This window comes from Planococcus citri, chromosome 3 (genome assembly GCF_950023065.1).
Source record: "Planococcus citri chromosome 3, ihPlaCitr1.1, whole genome shotgun sequence".
In the NCBI taxonomy this organism is placed as follows: Eukaryota; Metazoa; Arthropoda; class Insecta; order Hemiptera; family Pseudococcidae; genus Planococcus; species Planococcus citri.
In genome coordinates this window covers 42,108,729-42,124,710 of record NC_088679.1, presented here as the reverse complement: position 1 = coordinate 42,124,710, position 15,982 = coordinate 42,108,729, and the positions used below count along the sequence as shown (strand labels likewise).

The window sequence follows — 15,982 nt, the reverse complement described above, 5'->3', positions numbered from 1 at the left end:
AAATAGTCCAGTCGGTAAGGGGTTGGACCCGAACAAAATTCCCACAAAAGATTTTTTTGCTTTAAAAGGTCTAGGATGGTGTCCTAAACAACATATCCGGAGCCGCCCCCGATCCACCTGGTGCGTTCCCCCCACAGTGGATTTTAGCCCCCCAAAACACGTTTTTCGCAATTTTCTCCTCCGCATTGCATTTTAGCGACAAATGAGGTTGGATACAAGAATCTACGTCAAATTTCCGATCTAATGATGTATCAACTTTCCTCGTACGTTCAAGGGGGGTGGAACTACAGCCATTCAAAAAAGGGGGGGTTTCCTGAAAAATACATAAAGGCTATAGGCGTCTAAGAGGGGTGAAATGGTCTCCGAAAGCGTTCGAGTTGATAAAAGCATGGAAGGTGAGTACCATTGAGACACTTCCGCACGAAAAATTTCAGATCAACACCCCCTCCCCTTTTTGAGGAACCCCCCTTTTCTGAAATTTCAATAACACTTTTCTCAGCCCCATTTCAACCGATTTTGAAAATTTTTCAGTATGTTGTGAACATCCTTAGGAGGTACCCTCACAAAAATTTTCAGCCACCTCCCCTCATATTTACCCCTCAAAATGGCGTTTTAAACTTATTTTATGCTTTATAACTATAGTCAAATTTGAGGGGGCCAAGCGCTCTGGAGAGGGCTAGATGAGTGTAGCAAAAAATCTGACGTCATATTCGTGCTCAGCGGTATCGAATCATAAGAAAACGACATCCTATTCATTGGTACTTAGTTATTTCCCCCAAAATTCCCATTTTATCCCAACCCCCTTGCGACACATTTTTACTCCATTTTGAGGGGTAAATATGAGGGGAGGTGGCTGAAAATTTTTGTGAGGGTACCTCCTAAGGATGTTCACAACATACTGAAAAATTTTCAAAATCGGTTGAAATGGGGCTGAGAAAAGTGTTATTGAAATTTCAGAAAAGGGGGGTTCCTCAAAAAGGGGAGGGGGTGTTGATCTGAAATTTTTCGTGCGGAAGTGTCTCAATGGTACTCACCTTCCATGCTAATATCAACTCGAACGCTTTCGGAGACCATTTCACCCCTCTTAGACGCCTATAGCCTTTATGTATTTTTCAGGAAACCCCCCTTTTTTGAATGGCTGTAGTTCCACCCCCCTTGAACGTACAAGGAAAGTTGATACATCATTAGATCGGAAATTTGACGTAGATTCTTGTATCCAACCTCATTTGTCGCTAAAATGCAACGCGGGGGAGAAAATGGCAAAAAACGTGTTTTGGGGGGCTAAAATCCACTGTAGGGGGGGACGCACCGGGTGGATCGGGGGCGGCTCCGGATATTTTGTTTAGGACACCATCCTAGACCTTTCAAAGCAAAAAAATCTTTTGTGGCAATTTTGTTCGGGTTTGCCTCCAAAAAGTGCTATACCGACTGGCCTAAAAATGTATGTACTAAATCAACTTGTTAAATTTTGAATACTCTACGAAAAAAAGTATAATGTTCATATTTTGCCTAGATTTGAAATTGAAGGCGCAAAAGTACGTATTATAAAAACACCAAGAGATGAGCACATGTATCCCCTCATATGTATTTGAACCAGTAAGTAAGATCAACCCCATAAAATAAATGAAATAAAACACGCTTCATATTCTCGAAGAAGTACATAGTAAAAACTTTTTTTCTTGAAATTATTAATCAAGTTGAAAAGGTAGGTAAGGTATCCATTTCGTTGAAGAGTAGGCGAACGAAAACTAAAAATTCTAAAATTACAAAACACTTGTTTTTTGCTATTAGAATTGACTAATGCTCTTCAAAAATTTCAACTTCAAAGCAACATTCGTAATCGCTCACGTTTTATAACAACTTCACATGGTGCGCCAATCGTATCCAAATTTTGAGAAGATCCCTACCATAAACAAAAAGCGGTAAAATGCATCTTAAAATAATTATTTTGCTCTCGGTTGTTGTTTTATTCAATGAGTCGTATTGTCGAAATGGTGTAATTAAATATGGAATCAAACATTATACGAATACTTGGTTGGTAAAAATTTCTGGAGGAAATAAAACCAGCGAAATAGCTAAAGTTATAGCCGAGAAGGAAAACTTTACAATATTGGAAGAGGTAAGAATTGTATCTATCTACGTCATTCTGAAACATACAACTGTATTTTCAATCTTATAATGTATTCTGTTTCTTCATTATTTGTTTTCTTTTATCACGTATTTTTTCTCCAATTTTCAACACAATGATCACAGATTGAAAATTTTCCGGGATTATTTCTTTTTCAACATAATAAACATCCAAAGAAAGTTAAATATGAAACTGATATCATGAATTTGAAACTATACATGCACAAAGAAGTACGTTGATTCAAGTAGATATTGGTAAACATTCTGTAAGATGGACGATTAACGATTTTAATTATGTATAACCCTCAAGATACTTTGGACGCAACAAATTACAGTCACAAGTTCGAAAGTTCGATGCTCTTGTCCCAAACAAATAGAAAATCCAATGTGTTCTCTAAAAAAACCAGTGAACGATCGATTGTATGAAGACATGTACTACATGGTGAGAATTATTTGAAATCGCTCGACTCAAATTTGAAATTGATCACCATTTATACGCTTAATTGTAACTGGTATTTAGCACGACTGTAGAGCACCGAATGCCAAACAACCGATTGCAGATCTAAATGTTGTCAGTGTTTGGGAATCAATGGGTATTTACGGGAAAGGTGTCTTCGTTATGGTGATTGACGACGGAGTGGAAACTAAGCATCCAGATCTGAATCATAATTATGTACCTACTTATATACCTACCTACTTTCACGCTTTTTACCAAGACATTATTCAATTCAATTTTTAATATTTTATTGCCAGGTTGCACAACTTGGCAAAGATTTAATCGACGGCAATGCGACTCCGGATCCCGAACATTTATTGGGAACGTATTTCAGGCACGGAACCGAATGTGCTGGAATTATTGCAGCCAAAGGCGATAATGAAATTTGTGGAGTCGGGATAGCTCCACACGTCAAATGGGGAGGTGATGTATACTATTCACACCATCATCAGTTGGTTTATTACCAATATATTTCAAAACGCAATACCCTTCTACAAAAATGTTGCAGCTGTTCGCTTACATGGTTTTGGTAACAGTTCCGATGATCAGGAAGGTAAAGCTTTATCGCACAGAGTCGAATACGTTCACATCAGCAATAATTCTTGGGGTCCTGACGACGATGGAAAAACATTGGAATATTTGAAACATTTTCAAAGAAGCGCTTTCAGAGAAGGCATTGTGAAGGTCGGTTCAAAATTTGACCGATTTTTGTTCACTAATAAGCTTTGTTGTTCATTTTTCATATCTATGTACTACAGGGACGTCAGGGTAGAGGAACTTTATATGTGTTTGCTGCTGGTAATGGTAGACAAAATGGAGACATGTGTGGATACGATTCGATGGCTAATAATATTTATACTATTGTCGTGGCTGGAATGGGAGATGATGGAAAAGCAACGTATTATTCGGAAAGATGTAGCGCCGTGATGATTACTTCTTATAGCGAAAATTTTGTAAATATTTGATTCTACTTTTCATCTAAAATATGTATGATAAATTATCGGAATGAAATATTTAAAAAGTAGATACCTATCGAATACATTTTCATTACAGGTTACAACAGACATTAATGGAAAATGCACCAAGTCTTTCACAGGCACTTCTGCAGCTGCACCAGCAGTCTCTGGAGTGCTTGCACTAGCAGTAGAGGCAAAGTAAATAAATTAAAGCACTACGTATTAATTTCACGAACATTTTTTAATAAGAATTTTTTCATTTCGACAGTCCCAAGTTGTACTGGCGTGATTTTCACCATATCTTAATTTGGACAGGCAACGTATACCCATTGGAAAATAATCCTGGATGGAGAAGGAATGCTGCTGGATTATGGTTGAATCACACATTTGGATTCGGATTAGCTAACGCAGGAGAGATAGTCAAAATGGCACAAAAATTTGAAAGCGTTCCTCCAATGTCAGGTTGTGTAATACCGATCCGATTCAAGTATGGGATTTTTTGATTTACTGTACTTAGTAGGAGGGAGGATTCCCTTCGTGAGATTACTTTTGGGTGAGAAAACCCAAAAGTGCGCGCATGCCATTAAAAAAAATTGTAAGTGCCAAATATAGATTTCAAAATTTAAAAATATACCAAATTGGTTTTTGAAAAAATATTGAAATTTTAATCGGGTTATCTCTTCAATTGACGTGGTTTCAAAATTTTAGGGACTTCAGCGGATTTTTGGACGAGGTTTTCTAGCTTTTGATACTTAAGTTCCAAAAAAAGATGAGTGGTAATAAAAGTTATGAGACTCAGCACTCACAACAAAAATTCGAATTAATCGTAATCGTAACAATTTTGCGTAGAGTTGAGAACAATATTTTTCAAAACCAATAACGACTCGAAATTTCTATCAATTTCTGCTGAATGATAAGTACAATACTGAGAATACATTACTTTCAGGAACAATGCCAATCAGAAATTTTCTCGTTCATCAATAATCAACGTATCAGTGAGAACTAGAGGTTGCGAAGGATTACCAATGGAAATCAAGTACATAGAAAACGTAGAGTTATCGGTCAATATTGAATACCCGAGACGAGGAGATCTTAAAATAGATCTCATATCCCCACAAGGTTGACATTTTAGCAAATGAAATATGAACTTGGAAACCCCTCTACAATGAAAACTAAAATTCATTTCATTTGCAGGTACATTATCGCATTTAATAGAGCCTCGAAAATTAGACGCAAATCCAGATGGCTTGCTCGACTGGACTATTGATACGGTTCATTTTTGGGGCGAGAGTCCCGCGGGCCAATGGCACATAAACGTCTATAATCCAGTAACGTATTTATTTTATTTATTTATTTTATTCGGGTTCACCTTGATGGAAAAAAATGTCAAAAATTACATATTTCTTTCAGACAGGCCACAGTAGTGCGGAAGGAAAAGTTTTAGATTTAACACTCATTATTTATGGAACAAAAAATATGCCGAAGCATTATAAGACTCCCAGGTCGTATCCCAACTTCAATCCACCACAAACTATTGATGATCCATTAGAAGTTGTAGATGATGAATACGAAGATGTCGAAGAAAGGACGTGATCATGATATTATTTCATAACTTTAAAATACCTGTAACTTCATCAAATGAATATTTCAATAAAACTGTCTCATTATTTGAAGAAAGGTATCTTTTCAGAAAAATATGCACATAATCTGGATTTATTTATAAAAAATTGAAATCACGAAGCAAGTGAAAACATAGCTTTTAGTATTTAAGGAAAATCAAATAGGAAAATTCCAAGTCAGAAATTTCATATTAAGTTTTAGAATGAGCCATGCTTTGTTTTTCTTCCCACTTTCTCAAACATTAAAATCGAAGACTGAATATCCATGATAATTTCATTCTCTCCCCCCCCCAAGGGTACAACATACCATAAATTTTGAATCCTGTCTCGTACTCGCAGGCTTATCTCTTTCCTTCACATCGTAATGACTTTTGCACAGAGTAATAAGGACTCATGTTACACTGTTACATTACGTATCATCAAGGGCAATATTTCACACCTGTCTATAAGTGTGAAATGCATTTGTAGTGTTGATAGATGTCAAATTGTATAAACATTTTCTACACTTTATGGGATGCTCGCGAAAAAATGATATCTCTACGTTTGGGTTGGAATAAATGAGCGGAAAGAATTTTTGAAAAAAAAAAGGTTGAAGATGTAAATCCACTTGGAGGCAAAATACAAAATTAAGAATAAAGGGGAGATAATTTCAATACTTGACTTCAACTTTCTTAATCAGACAATAAATAAGTAGGTATACTACTAAACCTTTTGCTAATTTGTTGCACATTTTTAAAACTTGCCTACCTACCCTTTATTAAATTTCAGAATTGGCACTAATAAATATTGCCAATGCGATAATTTGACAAAAATTTTGATAATTATTTTACCCCTCCTTACATGTGTTCCTATTGCAACATTTACGTCATTATGAGTAGGTACTCGTGTTATTAAGGCAATCCAGCACATACTCACACAAAATGGAAATCACAAGGTCAAAATAATTAACCTTACATTGTGAATTTCATTCTCATTTTTTCAAATTTTTCAAACATGTCGTCAAAACCTTTCAATTGCTGAACAATTGTTCCCATAATTTTTCAGAAAAACCACCTGCCAAACAAAAAATTAACACGAACCTTGATTACAGCAGAGAACGTAGATAACAGCACATGTTTTAGCTGTAAAATTACACGATTTGCCAATCGTTCCCAATCCTCTAACGTAGGTACAGATTTTCCGCAATGAAATTATTATTTTTTCTTTTTGTGTTTTTGGTATCTTCTTTGATAGAAGGCGCTCCTGAAGACAACGAGCAGTGGTTACAGCCGAGGGATATCACCGATATCTTCGGCTGGTTATATTATGGAAGTGTAAGTGTAGATGCTGATAAATGTTTGTAATCTATTTATTTTACTCGGCCGAATAGATGAATAGTCTTCGTAAATTACATGCGATTGATTTTTAGAGCAATGCGGACAATAATGGAGAAAATCACAATTCAGATTCGCATTTTCAGCATACTAATGAATCAGTATATTGATTTATGAATTTTAACTTTTATTTTTGTGTGTTGTGCATCTGACAAATAATAACATTGGGTTTTAGAGTACGAATAAACCAATAGAAGAAATTGGCATTGCAAAAGATGACTCTACTAAATTCGAACCCACTGATAAGGCAAAAACAAAAGATGCACCTGTACCTGAAGTAAAGTTTCTTAAACAATGGGAAGACGAGGTAAGTCGTACCATTTAAAACACGCGAGAACCACACACAGAGTGCTTCGAAAATCATAAAATATTTGTATGTTGAAACTTTATGATTGAAACCAGAAGTTAATTAACTGTAGTTAATTGGAAAATACGATTTTTCCCGTTGTACTTGAATATCCTACCGACTGTTAAGAAGTATTAAAAAGAGAAGAGACGCCTCTGACCAAAACAATTCCAGTTCCAGACAAAAAAATCCAAAAAAAAACCGAAAATGTCCGATTTTTAATTCCTAACAAACAATGGTCCAAAAAATTATTTGCAAATGGTTTTTAAAGATTTATTGAGGACTGGTTCAAAACTAAAAGCCCATTTTAAAAATAAATCATCTCTCTAGGCCCCATTAAAACGTATCTAGCATTCACTCATGACATAAAATTAACTATTTCTATGCAATAAAAATTTTCATTTTTTTTTAAAAACCATGTAGAATCCAAACCAGCCAAAATTAGAAGAGAATGGCAGCGTCAGAGTTATACCTATCAATGAAGTAGGGCCAAATGAAAAACCCGAACCAATTGAAACCCTTCTGGAACATTTGAAGCAGGAGGTGAGTGAATAATATACGGAAAATACGAAGTAGTTGACTTCGTACAATCATGAATTAGGTACCTGATAGGAATAGACAATCGATTACATACAATTTTATTTTTATTTCCGTTTTATTTTGAAACCATGTCCTTCAAATAATAATATTTACAGACGAATGAAACAAACGAAGAGGAAAAGAAAAACAGCATGGGATTATTAATGGTATGAGAATGTAATAATTTGGAACTGAATTCAAGTTCACTTATTTGCAATGAAACATTTTACAATGTTTGCGATTAAATATAAAATTTTATCACAGGATTTGAAAACAACAATGAAAGATACATCTACCAACCTAGCTAAAGTAATAATTTCAACTTAATACTAATTCATTAAACTCATAATCGTCATTCATTATAGTGCACTTAGTTACCTACATACATACCTAACTCAAATGCCTATTTATTATGAAAATTCCAGGTTCTCATCAATAAAACATGGCATATTTTCGATATTGGCACATTGGGGTCAACACGAAGAACAAGAAACGTATGTTGTTGCAAACTCAAATATATTATTTAAATAGATGATAAGTTAGGTACTTTACAATGTTCTTCTCAATTCTTTTTTTTAAACATTTTTAGGCAAACGAAACCGACAACATATTGCTCTCTTTCTATTATGCACTTTTTGGCTGGGTTTGCAAATCTTCATGCAAAGTAAACTAACTCGTTAAAATTCAATAATAGTTTAATTTTGTACCAACAATTTCCAGCTTCAAAAAATCTTATCTGGCGGATTACACTTAGGAGGAAATAATATTTTGGGAAACGCACAATTGGTAGGTTTACCTAATTACCTGTATGTACCTAATTCAAGACCGTTTCAAAGTTGTTAATTTGACTGTCTTTTTCCGGTACAGGGAAATAATGTTCAAGGAGGAGGCCTTTTCAATATGCTATTTCCATTCTATTCTTCTAACGGATCACTCAACCAAAACGTATTAGGGGCAGTCGCTGGTCTACCTGGAGGAAAAGTTTGTACAACTATTCAAGTTCTTTTCGTATTGTTTTTATAAATTTGAGATCATCGTGTTCACAAAATCATTGTTTTTCATTTAGAAAAGCAATTCGGGCAAAAATCTATATTATATCATAATTAATGACGACAACAAGAAAAAGGTAGGTAAAATAAACATTAGCTCTATCTAAAAGTAGGTTCGGCTATTCTTTTTAACAAGAAATTGATTAATCATTTTCAAGGCGAACGAGTTGCTGGGTGGTAACACGACAAATGACATTATGTTAAAAATTAAAAATTATTTAAGCGAGAAGTCATTAGGCACTGAAGAAAAGTTCTATATCATCTTGAAATTACACGATTTGGTATTTATACTTCAAAATATTTTCTTCTGATTGACAAAACGGTATTATTACAAAGATACCTGTTGACATTTTAGAGTCTAAGGTTGACATGCACTCAATTTTTTTCAGTTTGATAAATTATACCACAAAAATGACAAAACTATGTTGAAATTGATCAACTTGATTTTTGAAATCGTAAGTAATCACTTACTCAGTAGATACCTATTTGCTTCATTTTCAACAATACGTATACATAATAACAAATTACCTACACGAATTTTCTGCAAAAAATCTTTTACTTTACAGGGTGACGATGAACGATTCGATCAGCTATTTAAAATTTTCAAATCAGTAAATATAATCTTTATTTTTGAAAATTCAAAAAAAAAAAAAAATCATCTAAGTACATAAAATAAAAATTATCTGATAATTTTTACAAATGTACTTAACTCTTGCACATTTCTGTTTCAGAAAAAAGATGAAGATTTTGATGAAATATGGGAATTATTCAAAAAAGTAATCGCTCATTTGTTTCATTGATATCACTTTCTAATGATTAAAACTGACTAAGAAATGTTTTTCTCAATTAAAAGAAACCAAAATTAAATGAAAAATATATCACCATCATAAAAAATCTCCCTGATGAGAAAATAGAAGAGCATCCTTCTCGTGACTGTTTCATTATCAACAATGAAGATGATGACGATGATGACGATAGTGACTCTGATTCTGATTCTGATGTAACAGATAATAGTGGCAAAGAAAATACTGGCAAGACTAAAAGTAAAGTTAAAACATACGTCTGGAAAACAAGAGTAGGTATTCAAAAAACAAATGAAAATCGTAAACAATTATCATGTTCACTTGGTAAATAATTTTCATTTCAGGACACGAAATCAAAGAAAAATATTTATATTTGCTGCATTGACGATGATGATGAGATGAAGGTGAGCCCAAAATTTCCCTACCTCGAAATTTTAAAAAGAAAAGTTGAAGGTTTATATGTACATTGCATTTCTATTTAGGCTGATCGTATTCTTGATGGAAAAACTAAAGATGAAACCATGGATATAATTAAGAAAAAAATAGACAGAGATGATTTGGACGATGAATACAGATGGTACATCATACTCAAATTATACAAGATGGTAGGTACCTACCTACAGGCAAATACGATATATCAACATGAGTGTTGTTTTAAATAAGCTTAACTAAATAAAGTTCTATTTTGATAAAGCTTAAAGAAATAGAAAATGATGGGAAGGATGATGACAAAAAAGACAAAGAAGATAAAGAGAAAATCATCAACTTGATTATACTGATTGTGAGTCCGAATACTCATCCAAATAAGACACATGAGCTGCGTTACCCAAAATGTAACATGCTTAACTTTTTTTCGAATCATACTGATCAGATTTTTGTGTTTATTTCCAACAGGGAGAAAAACCTAAATTTAAGAAACTCCTCGAAGGCTTTGAATCGGTAAGCGTTTGAAACAATCATTGGGTAGTAGGTAGGTACATACATAATAATGTAAACTACACCTACATATAAATTACATTACGTGCTGGTCCAAATATTCAAACACAAGCTATATGGAACTTTGATAGGAGAGGAGCGTAGAACGTTTTCAATTTTAAAAGAATAAGTCAAATATTCTTAAAATTTATTGAATATCTGAGAAAACCTGCAAAATTCTTTTTTTGGTTAAAAGTTTACGAAATTTCTCCTTCTCATTGCAACAACTCATTAAGCAAGTACATACATATGTACAGTAACATTCATTACATGAAGCATGCGGAGAAATGTTAGATATTTTTTAAACCACTTCTCTAGTGATTAAAATTCCTACAATATTTACAGAAAAAAGATCCACGTTTTCACGAAATCAAGAAATTACTGAAAAATGTAAGTTTCCACGTTCGGTTTACACAATTTCTAATCTATCCGTGTATAGGTAAAACAATAACTAAAAGTTGATTTCTGCACGATCCCTAGCAACCGAGAGAACCAGATGAAATCGTAAAATTGCCGAAGAAAGAAGAAATTGACCCTCAAATATCATCGAGTGAAAACGTCAAAGTAATACATAGCCATTAATTTTATAATTTAAAACTTCACAATGTGAAATGAATTTATTTTGATACACTTTTGCTTGTGATGAAAAAAAAACAGGATGGAAAAGAAGAGAAACATGATAACGAATCAAATCCTCCTCAAGCCCCAAGCATACCATCCGTCGACAATACAACGCCCCCAGACGTATTCAATGTTTGTTGCATAAAACACTTATTTTATTTACCATTTATGTAGTATTTACATAGACTTACCTAATACCTAGTACCTCTACCTACATTTGTGGGTGTCATTTTTTTTTTAATAGATCGATCTGTCCATCTGGAAAACTGATTTCGATCCTATTCTGAGAGATATAGAAATGAAAATGAAAAATCCGAATTTGGACCAACCATCGAGATGGAAAATAGTCGAGTTCATAGATAAATGGGTAGGTACAGTAGGCATAGAAATTTTTTGACTATAATTTCATGTTTTACTATTGTATGGAGATGAAAAAAATGTTTTTTCGAGAGTGTTTCGTAAAGTTTTCTTCGAAACATAGAAAAAGTAAGTACCTAAGTGAAATCGAACGATTTTTAAACCTCTAAAATATGGATCATGGGAGCAAAATTTGAAAACGGTGGTTTTATTGAGTACAAAACCAACTATGCTACGACCATTTTCATTTAAGGATGGAAACTGAGTTCCCATACTGATTTCGTCGATTTTATGGAATATTCTTAATCAAAATCTAAAGCCAACTGAGGAATTGTGAAAGTTAAACCTCATGTAGGGAGCATATGATTCATTAATGTTTTAAAATGCAAACACCCCCATTAAACTTTCAAAAAAAGGTGCCAAACGATCACCCAACAAACCATTTTTACTGAATAATTTGTAAGTGAAAATTTGAGTAGGTAATATTCATATCTTTCTACGCATACTTATCTAATATTGTATGTATTTCATCAACAGTATTTATCTGATTCTATTGATCCAAAAGTAAAATCGAAGTTTGATGGACTTCGTGAAAACATTGTAAGCACATCTAACACTATTCATTCAAACTCTACAAAAAAATGTTAGCATTTACTTCATGAAATGTTACATACCATTGTGACGCTTTTTTTCAGAAACAAGATCCAAATTACGATCCCGTTTTCAAGAAAATAAAAGAAGTAGGATAAAAAATTTCGAAATAATCACCAAATGACCTATACTAATAAACGCAAAATGTAATCCATTTCAGGATAATGCACCTCCTGTTACCAAAAGAGTGTTTGATTTATTTGGAAAAGTGAGCAGTAGATGTTTAAAAAAAAAATCAATGACCTATTTATTGGCAAAGGTTTACATTCCTATTTTGTAATGCATCAAAATAATACGCATTATTTTCAGGAACTTGAATATCCTTCCAACGAATCTTACCAGAAAATTTCACCCCCTCCAAATCCCACAATTCAGGTTGAAAACTACGCATCCTCTAAATTTCATTAAAATATGCTTATCTATCATGTCTCACGTAAAATAATACCAATGCATAATATTTTCAACTCCGCTAATGATACTTAATCATCATTGTATTTTAGGAAGAGAGGAGAGTGTGGCCGTGGTCTCGGACCATCACCAAATCGAGCCGTTATTATTACCCAGGATATGATACGGTTACGACCGTAAGAAATTCAAAAATTTTCATTTCATAAACTAAATACCTAATGAAAAAAAAAAAAAACACGTTGAATTAACCGAACAAATTTTTATTACAGCAGCAAAATAGCGATGATGATGTTTTGGCAGATCTACCGTTAGTTGATAAAACTGAAACGTTGATAACTCATTTCGCGCTGCAGGTACAAAAACTAAACATATCTACCTACATTTTAAAAAAACATGTTTCCAGCATTCTTTTTTTAAAAAATACATTTGTATTCATAAATAATTCTCATTATTTTACGTGCAATCAAATAGGACTACGCGTATAACATCTCGAACGCAGCATATCAAGATCCTGTTTCAGCAATGCATACGGAAAATTTAAAGCAAACAACTAAAGCAACAATTGTACGTCATTTTCCATGTCAATAAGTACCAATCATTTAAGTAGTTACTCAAATATTTTTACAGTTCATTTTCATTTCATTACAGGATAATTACCGAAGGGATTTCGATACTCTGGAGAATGGGATACTCTCGAAGGTAACTAACAATTATTGTATTTAACCAATCAAAACATTTGCAAAACTAGCAAAAAATAAATCCTAACATCAGTACCTTAGACATTTAATTAGTACCTACCTACTGGAAAATATTTGATAACTCCATCAACGTTACGATTAACGTATATGTTTCGCAGATAACAAAAGATACAGATTTTGTCATAGATATGCTGAGAGAGTTTAAAAGATATCTCTTAAGAACAGATTCCACGGCAACGGGAAAGGTAACTTCAACATTTACATGTACTTAAGTATATGATGTTTATTTGTTTGCTTTTCAGAGGACTTTTTCATTACTTACCTAATACCTGCTACCTACATATCTATATCAACGAAAATGTATTTTGGGTTTTTTGAAAACTAGAGACTTCGAAAAAATTGGGCAACAAAGACATAGGTACCTTACCTACCTCTACCTAACACACTTCAAATAATTTTTGGCAATAAGAAAATTTAGAAAACGAATTCCTTATCAGGAAGTATTCACTTACGTAATTTTATGGAATAAATGAACAGTCTTGTTTTGAAAACCTGCCATCAATGACATTGTTTCGATAAACTGAAATTGAAGGGAGTGTATGCCTGTAAAGAGCAGAAGAATTACATATGTCGAAATAATTTATGTAAACAATGAAAATGTTTGGATTCAAAACGAAAAAATGTGAAAAAATGGGCATATCGATGCCATAGCGCAAAAGGTTCGAGCTGAAATTTCTTTCCAAAAAAGGCAATAAAAACTCAAAATTATTACAGAAAGCTTTTCATTTAGCCTCAAAAAGTGAAAAAATAAACACCAAACAATTTGGTGGATTTTGACCAAATTCAGCAGACTTTTATTTTGAGTTGAAAGAATGAAAGTTACTCAGAAAAATTTTTAGTTCCGAAGGTGTCCCGGAAGGAGAGAAATGGACCCTCAAAGAGGTGTCATTTTCGAAAAAATCAAGATTTTTTCGCTCCTGTCTTCACCAAACTTCTTTCGTAATATCAATTGATTATGATTTGTGTTTTGTTCAGAGGTACACTAGAGGAGAAGAAAGAAGGAAAATGGAGGATTTTATATTTTTACAAAATTCCCTCGGAGTAAAACTAACAAAAGGTATCTAGGTTACTCTGTACGATTCTGCGTATTACCTGAAAACATACCTACCTAAGTATACATATATTATCGATGGTATCTTAATATTGCAGATTAATAATTGATCACACATGAAGAAAAATTTTGGATTTCAAACAATGTACCTACCGAACCATGAATTTGTACTTGTTTAGCTTTGACAACACAATACCTAAATACATTTAATTATGACACGATTAAACTCATCGAGGAATATTTTTACCTTACTCATGGACCTTTTAAATCATTTTGAGCATAATTTATCAAAACAGTAGCAACCTGTTGAAATTCAAGATTTTACTGTACACAGCTAATTTTGAAGAAAATTGTCTGAAGAACGACTCGAAATTGCCATTAGTGAATCTAAAGCGTCAAAATTTAGATCCAAACGAAATTTCAGATTTCAACTTTCAAGTACATAATATGGAAGCGACAAAATATGTTTTAATTGAACTTGTCGCTGAAAGACGTATGGATCCAGAGAAGTCAAAAACCATGCTCGAATCAATCAAATAGTCGCAGAAAAAAATGAATTCCCGTTTCAAATGCCCTGGAGTCTTACAGCCTAACGACTTGACTATGATCTTGATATTTTTCATTAGACTTTGAGTTTTTAATAATCTTCTAAAATTCTAAAAAGAAAATTCAGCTTTTGATATTTTATGCGTTGTGTGCTTCTAGATGGCTTTTAAGTCACGACCCAAAGTTTTCACTGGTAGTTGAGATATCTTTTACTCAATCAGTATTTTCTATTCTTTGCAATGGAACTACTCAACACGTTTAGTTTCAATTTCAAAAAAATTAAAACTGAATACTAAATCTTTTGCTGTTAGATTATTTCCTATTTTACAAACTTACCTATCGTCAAATTTCAGGATTGTCACTAATAAATCAATTTCGCCAATAATGACAAAAATTTCGATAGGGAATCATTTCTCTCCTTCACATACCTATACAAGTAATACTGAGACAAACCAGCACATACATGAGATAGAAATCACAAGGTCAAAGTAATCAACCTTACGTTGTGAATTTCATTTTTTTTTTCGAATTTATCAAACACGTTGTCAAATAACTTCTCAATTACTGAAAATTGTTCCCATAATTTTACAAAAAATAAATAACACCTGCCTAACAGAAAATTTAAACGAACCTTGATTACCTACGTAGAAGAGAAAACGTACTAAGATAACAGCAATAAAAATTTTCTGTAAAATCACATAATCTGTCGACCGTTCCAATCCGCTCACGCACAGATTTTCTGTGATAAAATTATTTTTGTTTCTTTGTGTGCTTCTGGTACCTTCTTCGATTTAAGGAGTTCCTGGTGACTACGAGCAGTGGTTAGAGCCGAGGTATATCAACGATTTCTTCGGCTGGTTCTATGGAAGCGTAAGAAATTTGGAAACAATTTTACTATAATCCCTCGTCCATTCACACCCCAGTGAAGATTTCATATCATTTTTGTTGAACATGAAAAATTGTACAAGTATTATTTCTATCAAAGTATTCCACAACTTGGAAAAATGGTTTGAAATTTGTTTTCAAAATATTTGAAACAAAATGATCGCTTTAATTTAACTAAAAGAAATATATGTAATTAAAAGTTTACGACGAATTATTATATTAAAACATCGTACCTATCTATTAAAACTTCATAAATAAATGACTTATTTAATTTTTCAAAATGAAAAAAACTAATTGAGTAGGTATAAGGTAATCGTAATTTGAATTGCTCGCTTTCCAAACCTCTCATTATGCCTTATGCACTGTGAAAATTTAGCTTCAT

At 33.1% G+C, this 15,982-nt stretch overlaps 2 protein-coding genes across 2 annotated transcripts; both read left to right on the top strand.

Moving 5' to 3' along the window:
* The first annotated feature begins 1,378 nt into the window (after positions 1-1,378).
* On the top strand, positions 1,379-5,234 carry LOC135840773 (neuroendocrine convertase 1-like). Its single transcript, XM_065357447.1, has 12 exons — positions 1,379-2,119; positions 2,254-2,358; positions 2,438-2,569; positions 2,648-2,800; positions 2,881-3,046; positions 3,132-3,307; positions 3,382-3,576; positions 3,677-3,777; positions 3,848-4,066; positions 4,526-4,698; positions 4,774-4,907; positions 4,990-5,234. The coding sequence occupies exons 1-12, from the start codon at positions 1,928-1,930 to the stop codon at positions 5,170-5,172; spliced, it is 1,929 nt and encodes a 642-aa protein (XP_065213519.1). The 5' UTR covers positions 1,379-1,927; the 3' UTR covers positions 5,173-5,234.
* Positions 5,235-6,223: 989 nt separating this feature from the next.
* On the top strand, positions 6,224-15,387 carry LOC135840748 (uncharacterized). Its single transcript, XM_065357413.1, has 35 exons — positions 6,224-6,511; positions 6,607-6,672; positions 6,747-6,878; positions 7,341-7,460; positions 7,613-7,663; positions 7,761-7,805; positions 7,922-7,990; positions 8,086-8,139; positions 8,217-8,282; positions 8,364-8,477; positions 8,563-8,622; positions 8,704-8,826; positions 8,935-9,000; positions 9,112-9,156; positions 9,277-9,321; positions 9,399-9,620; positions 9,693-9,752; positions 9,831-9,953; positions 10,043-10,129; positions 10,243-10,287; positions 10,669-10,713; positions 10,804-10,887; positions 10,981-11,076; positions 11,189-11,311; positions 11,839-11,901; positions 11,997-12,041; positions 12,113-12,160; positions 12,262-12,327; positions 12,453-12,536; positions 12,630-12,713; positions 12,832-12,924; positions 13,009-13,059; positions 13,217-13,303; positions 14,094-14,175; positions 14,268-15,387. The coding sequence occupies exons 1-35, from the start codon at positions 6,383-6,385 to the stop codon at positions 14,270-14,272; spliced, it is 2,778 nt and encodes a 925-aa protein (XP_065213485.1). The 5' UTR covers positions 6,224-6,382; the 3' UTR covers positions 14,273-15,387.
* Positions 15,388-15,982: the final 595 nt, after the last annotated feature.

Bases quoted from the DNA above. Each gene is read 5' to 3' on its own strand.
- LOC135840773 (XM_065357447.1), top strand. From the start codon at position 1,928: ATGCATCTTAAAATAATTATTTTGCTCTCGGTTGTTGTTTTATTCAAT. The intron at 2,570-2,647 runs GTGAGAATTATT...ACTGGTATTTAG, and splicing joins ATGAAGACATGTACTACATG to CACGACTGTAGAGCACCGAA. The intron at 3,778-3,847 runs GTAAATAAATTA...TCATTTCGACAG, and splicing joins GCACTAGCAGTAGAGGCAAA to TCCCAAGTTGTACTGGCGTG.
- LOC135840748 (XM_065357413.1), top strand. From the start codon at position 6,383: ATGAAATTATTATTTTTTCTTTTTGTGTTTTTGGTATCTTCTTTGATA. The intron at 9,954-10,042 runs GTAGGTACCTAC...ATTTTGATAAAG, and splicing joins TACTCAAATTATACAAGATG to CTTAAAGAAATAGAAAATGA. The intron at 11,902-11,996 runs GTAAGCACATCT...GCTTTTTTTCAG, and splicing joins ATGGACTTCGTGAAAACATT to AAACAAGATCCAAATTACGA.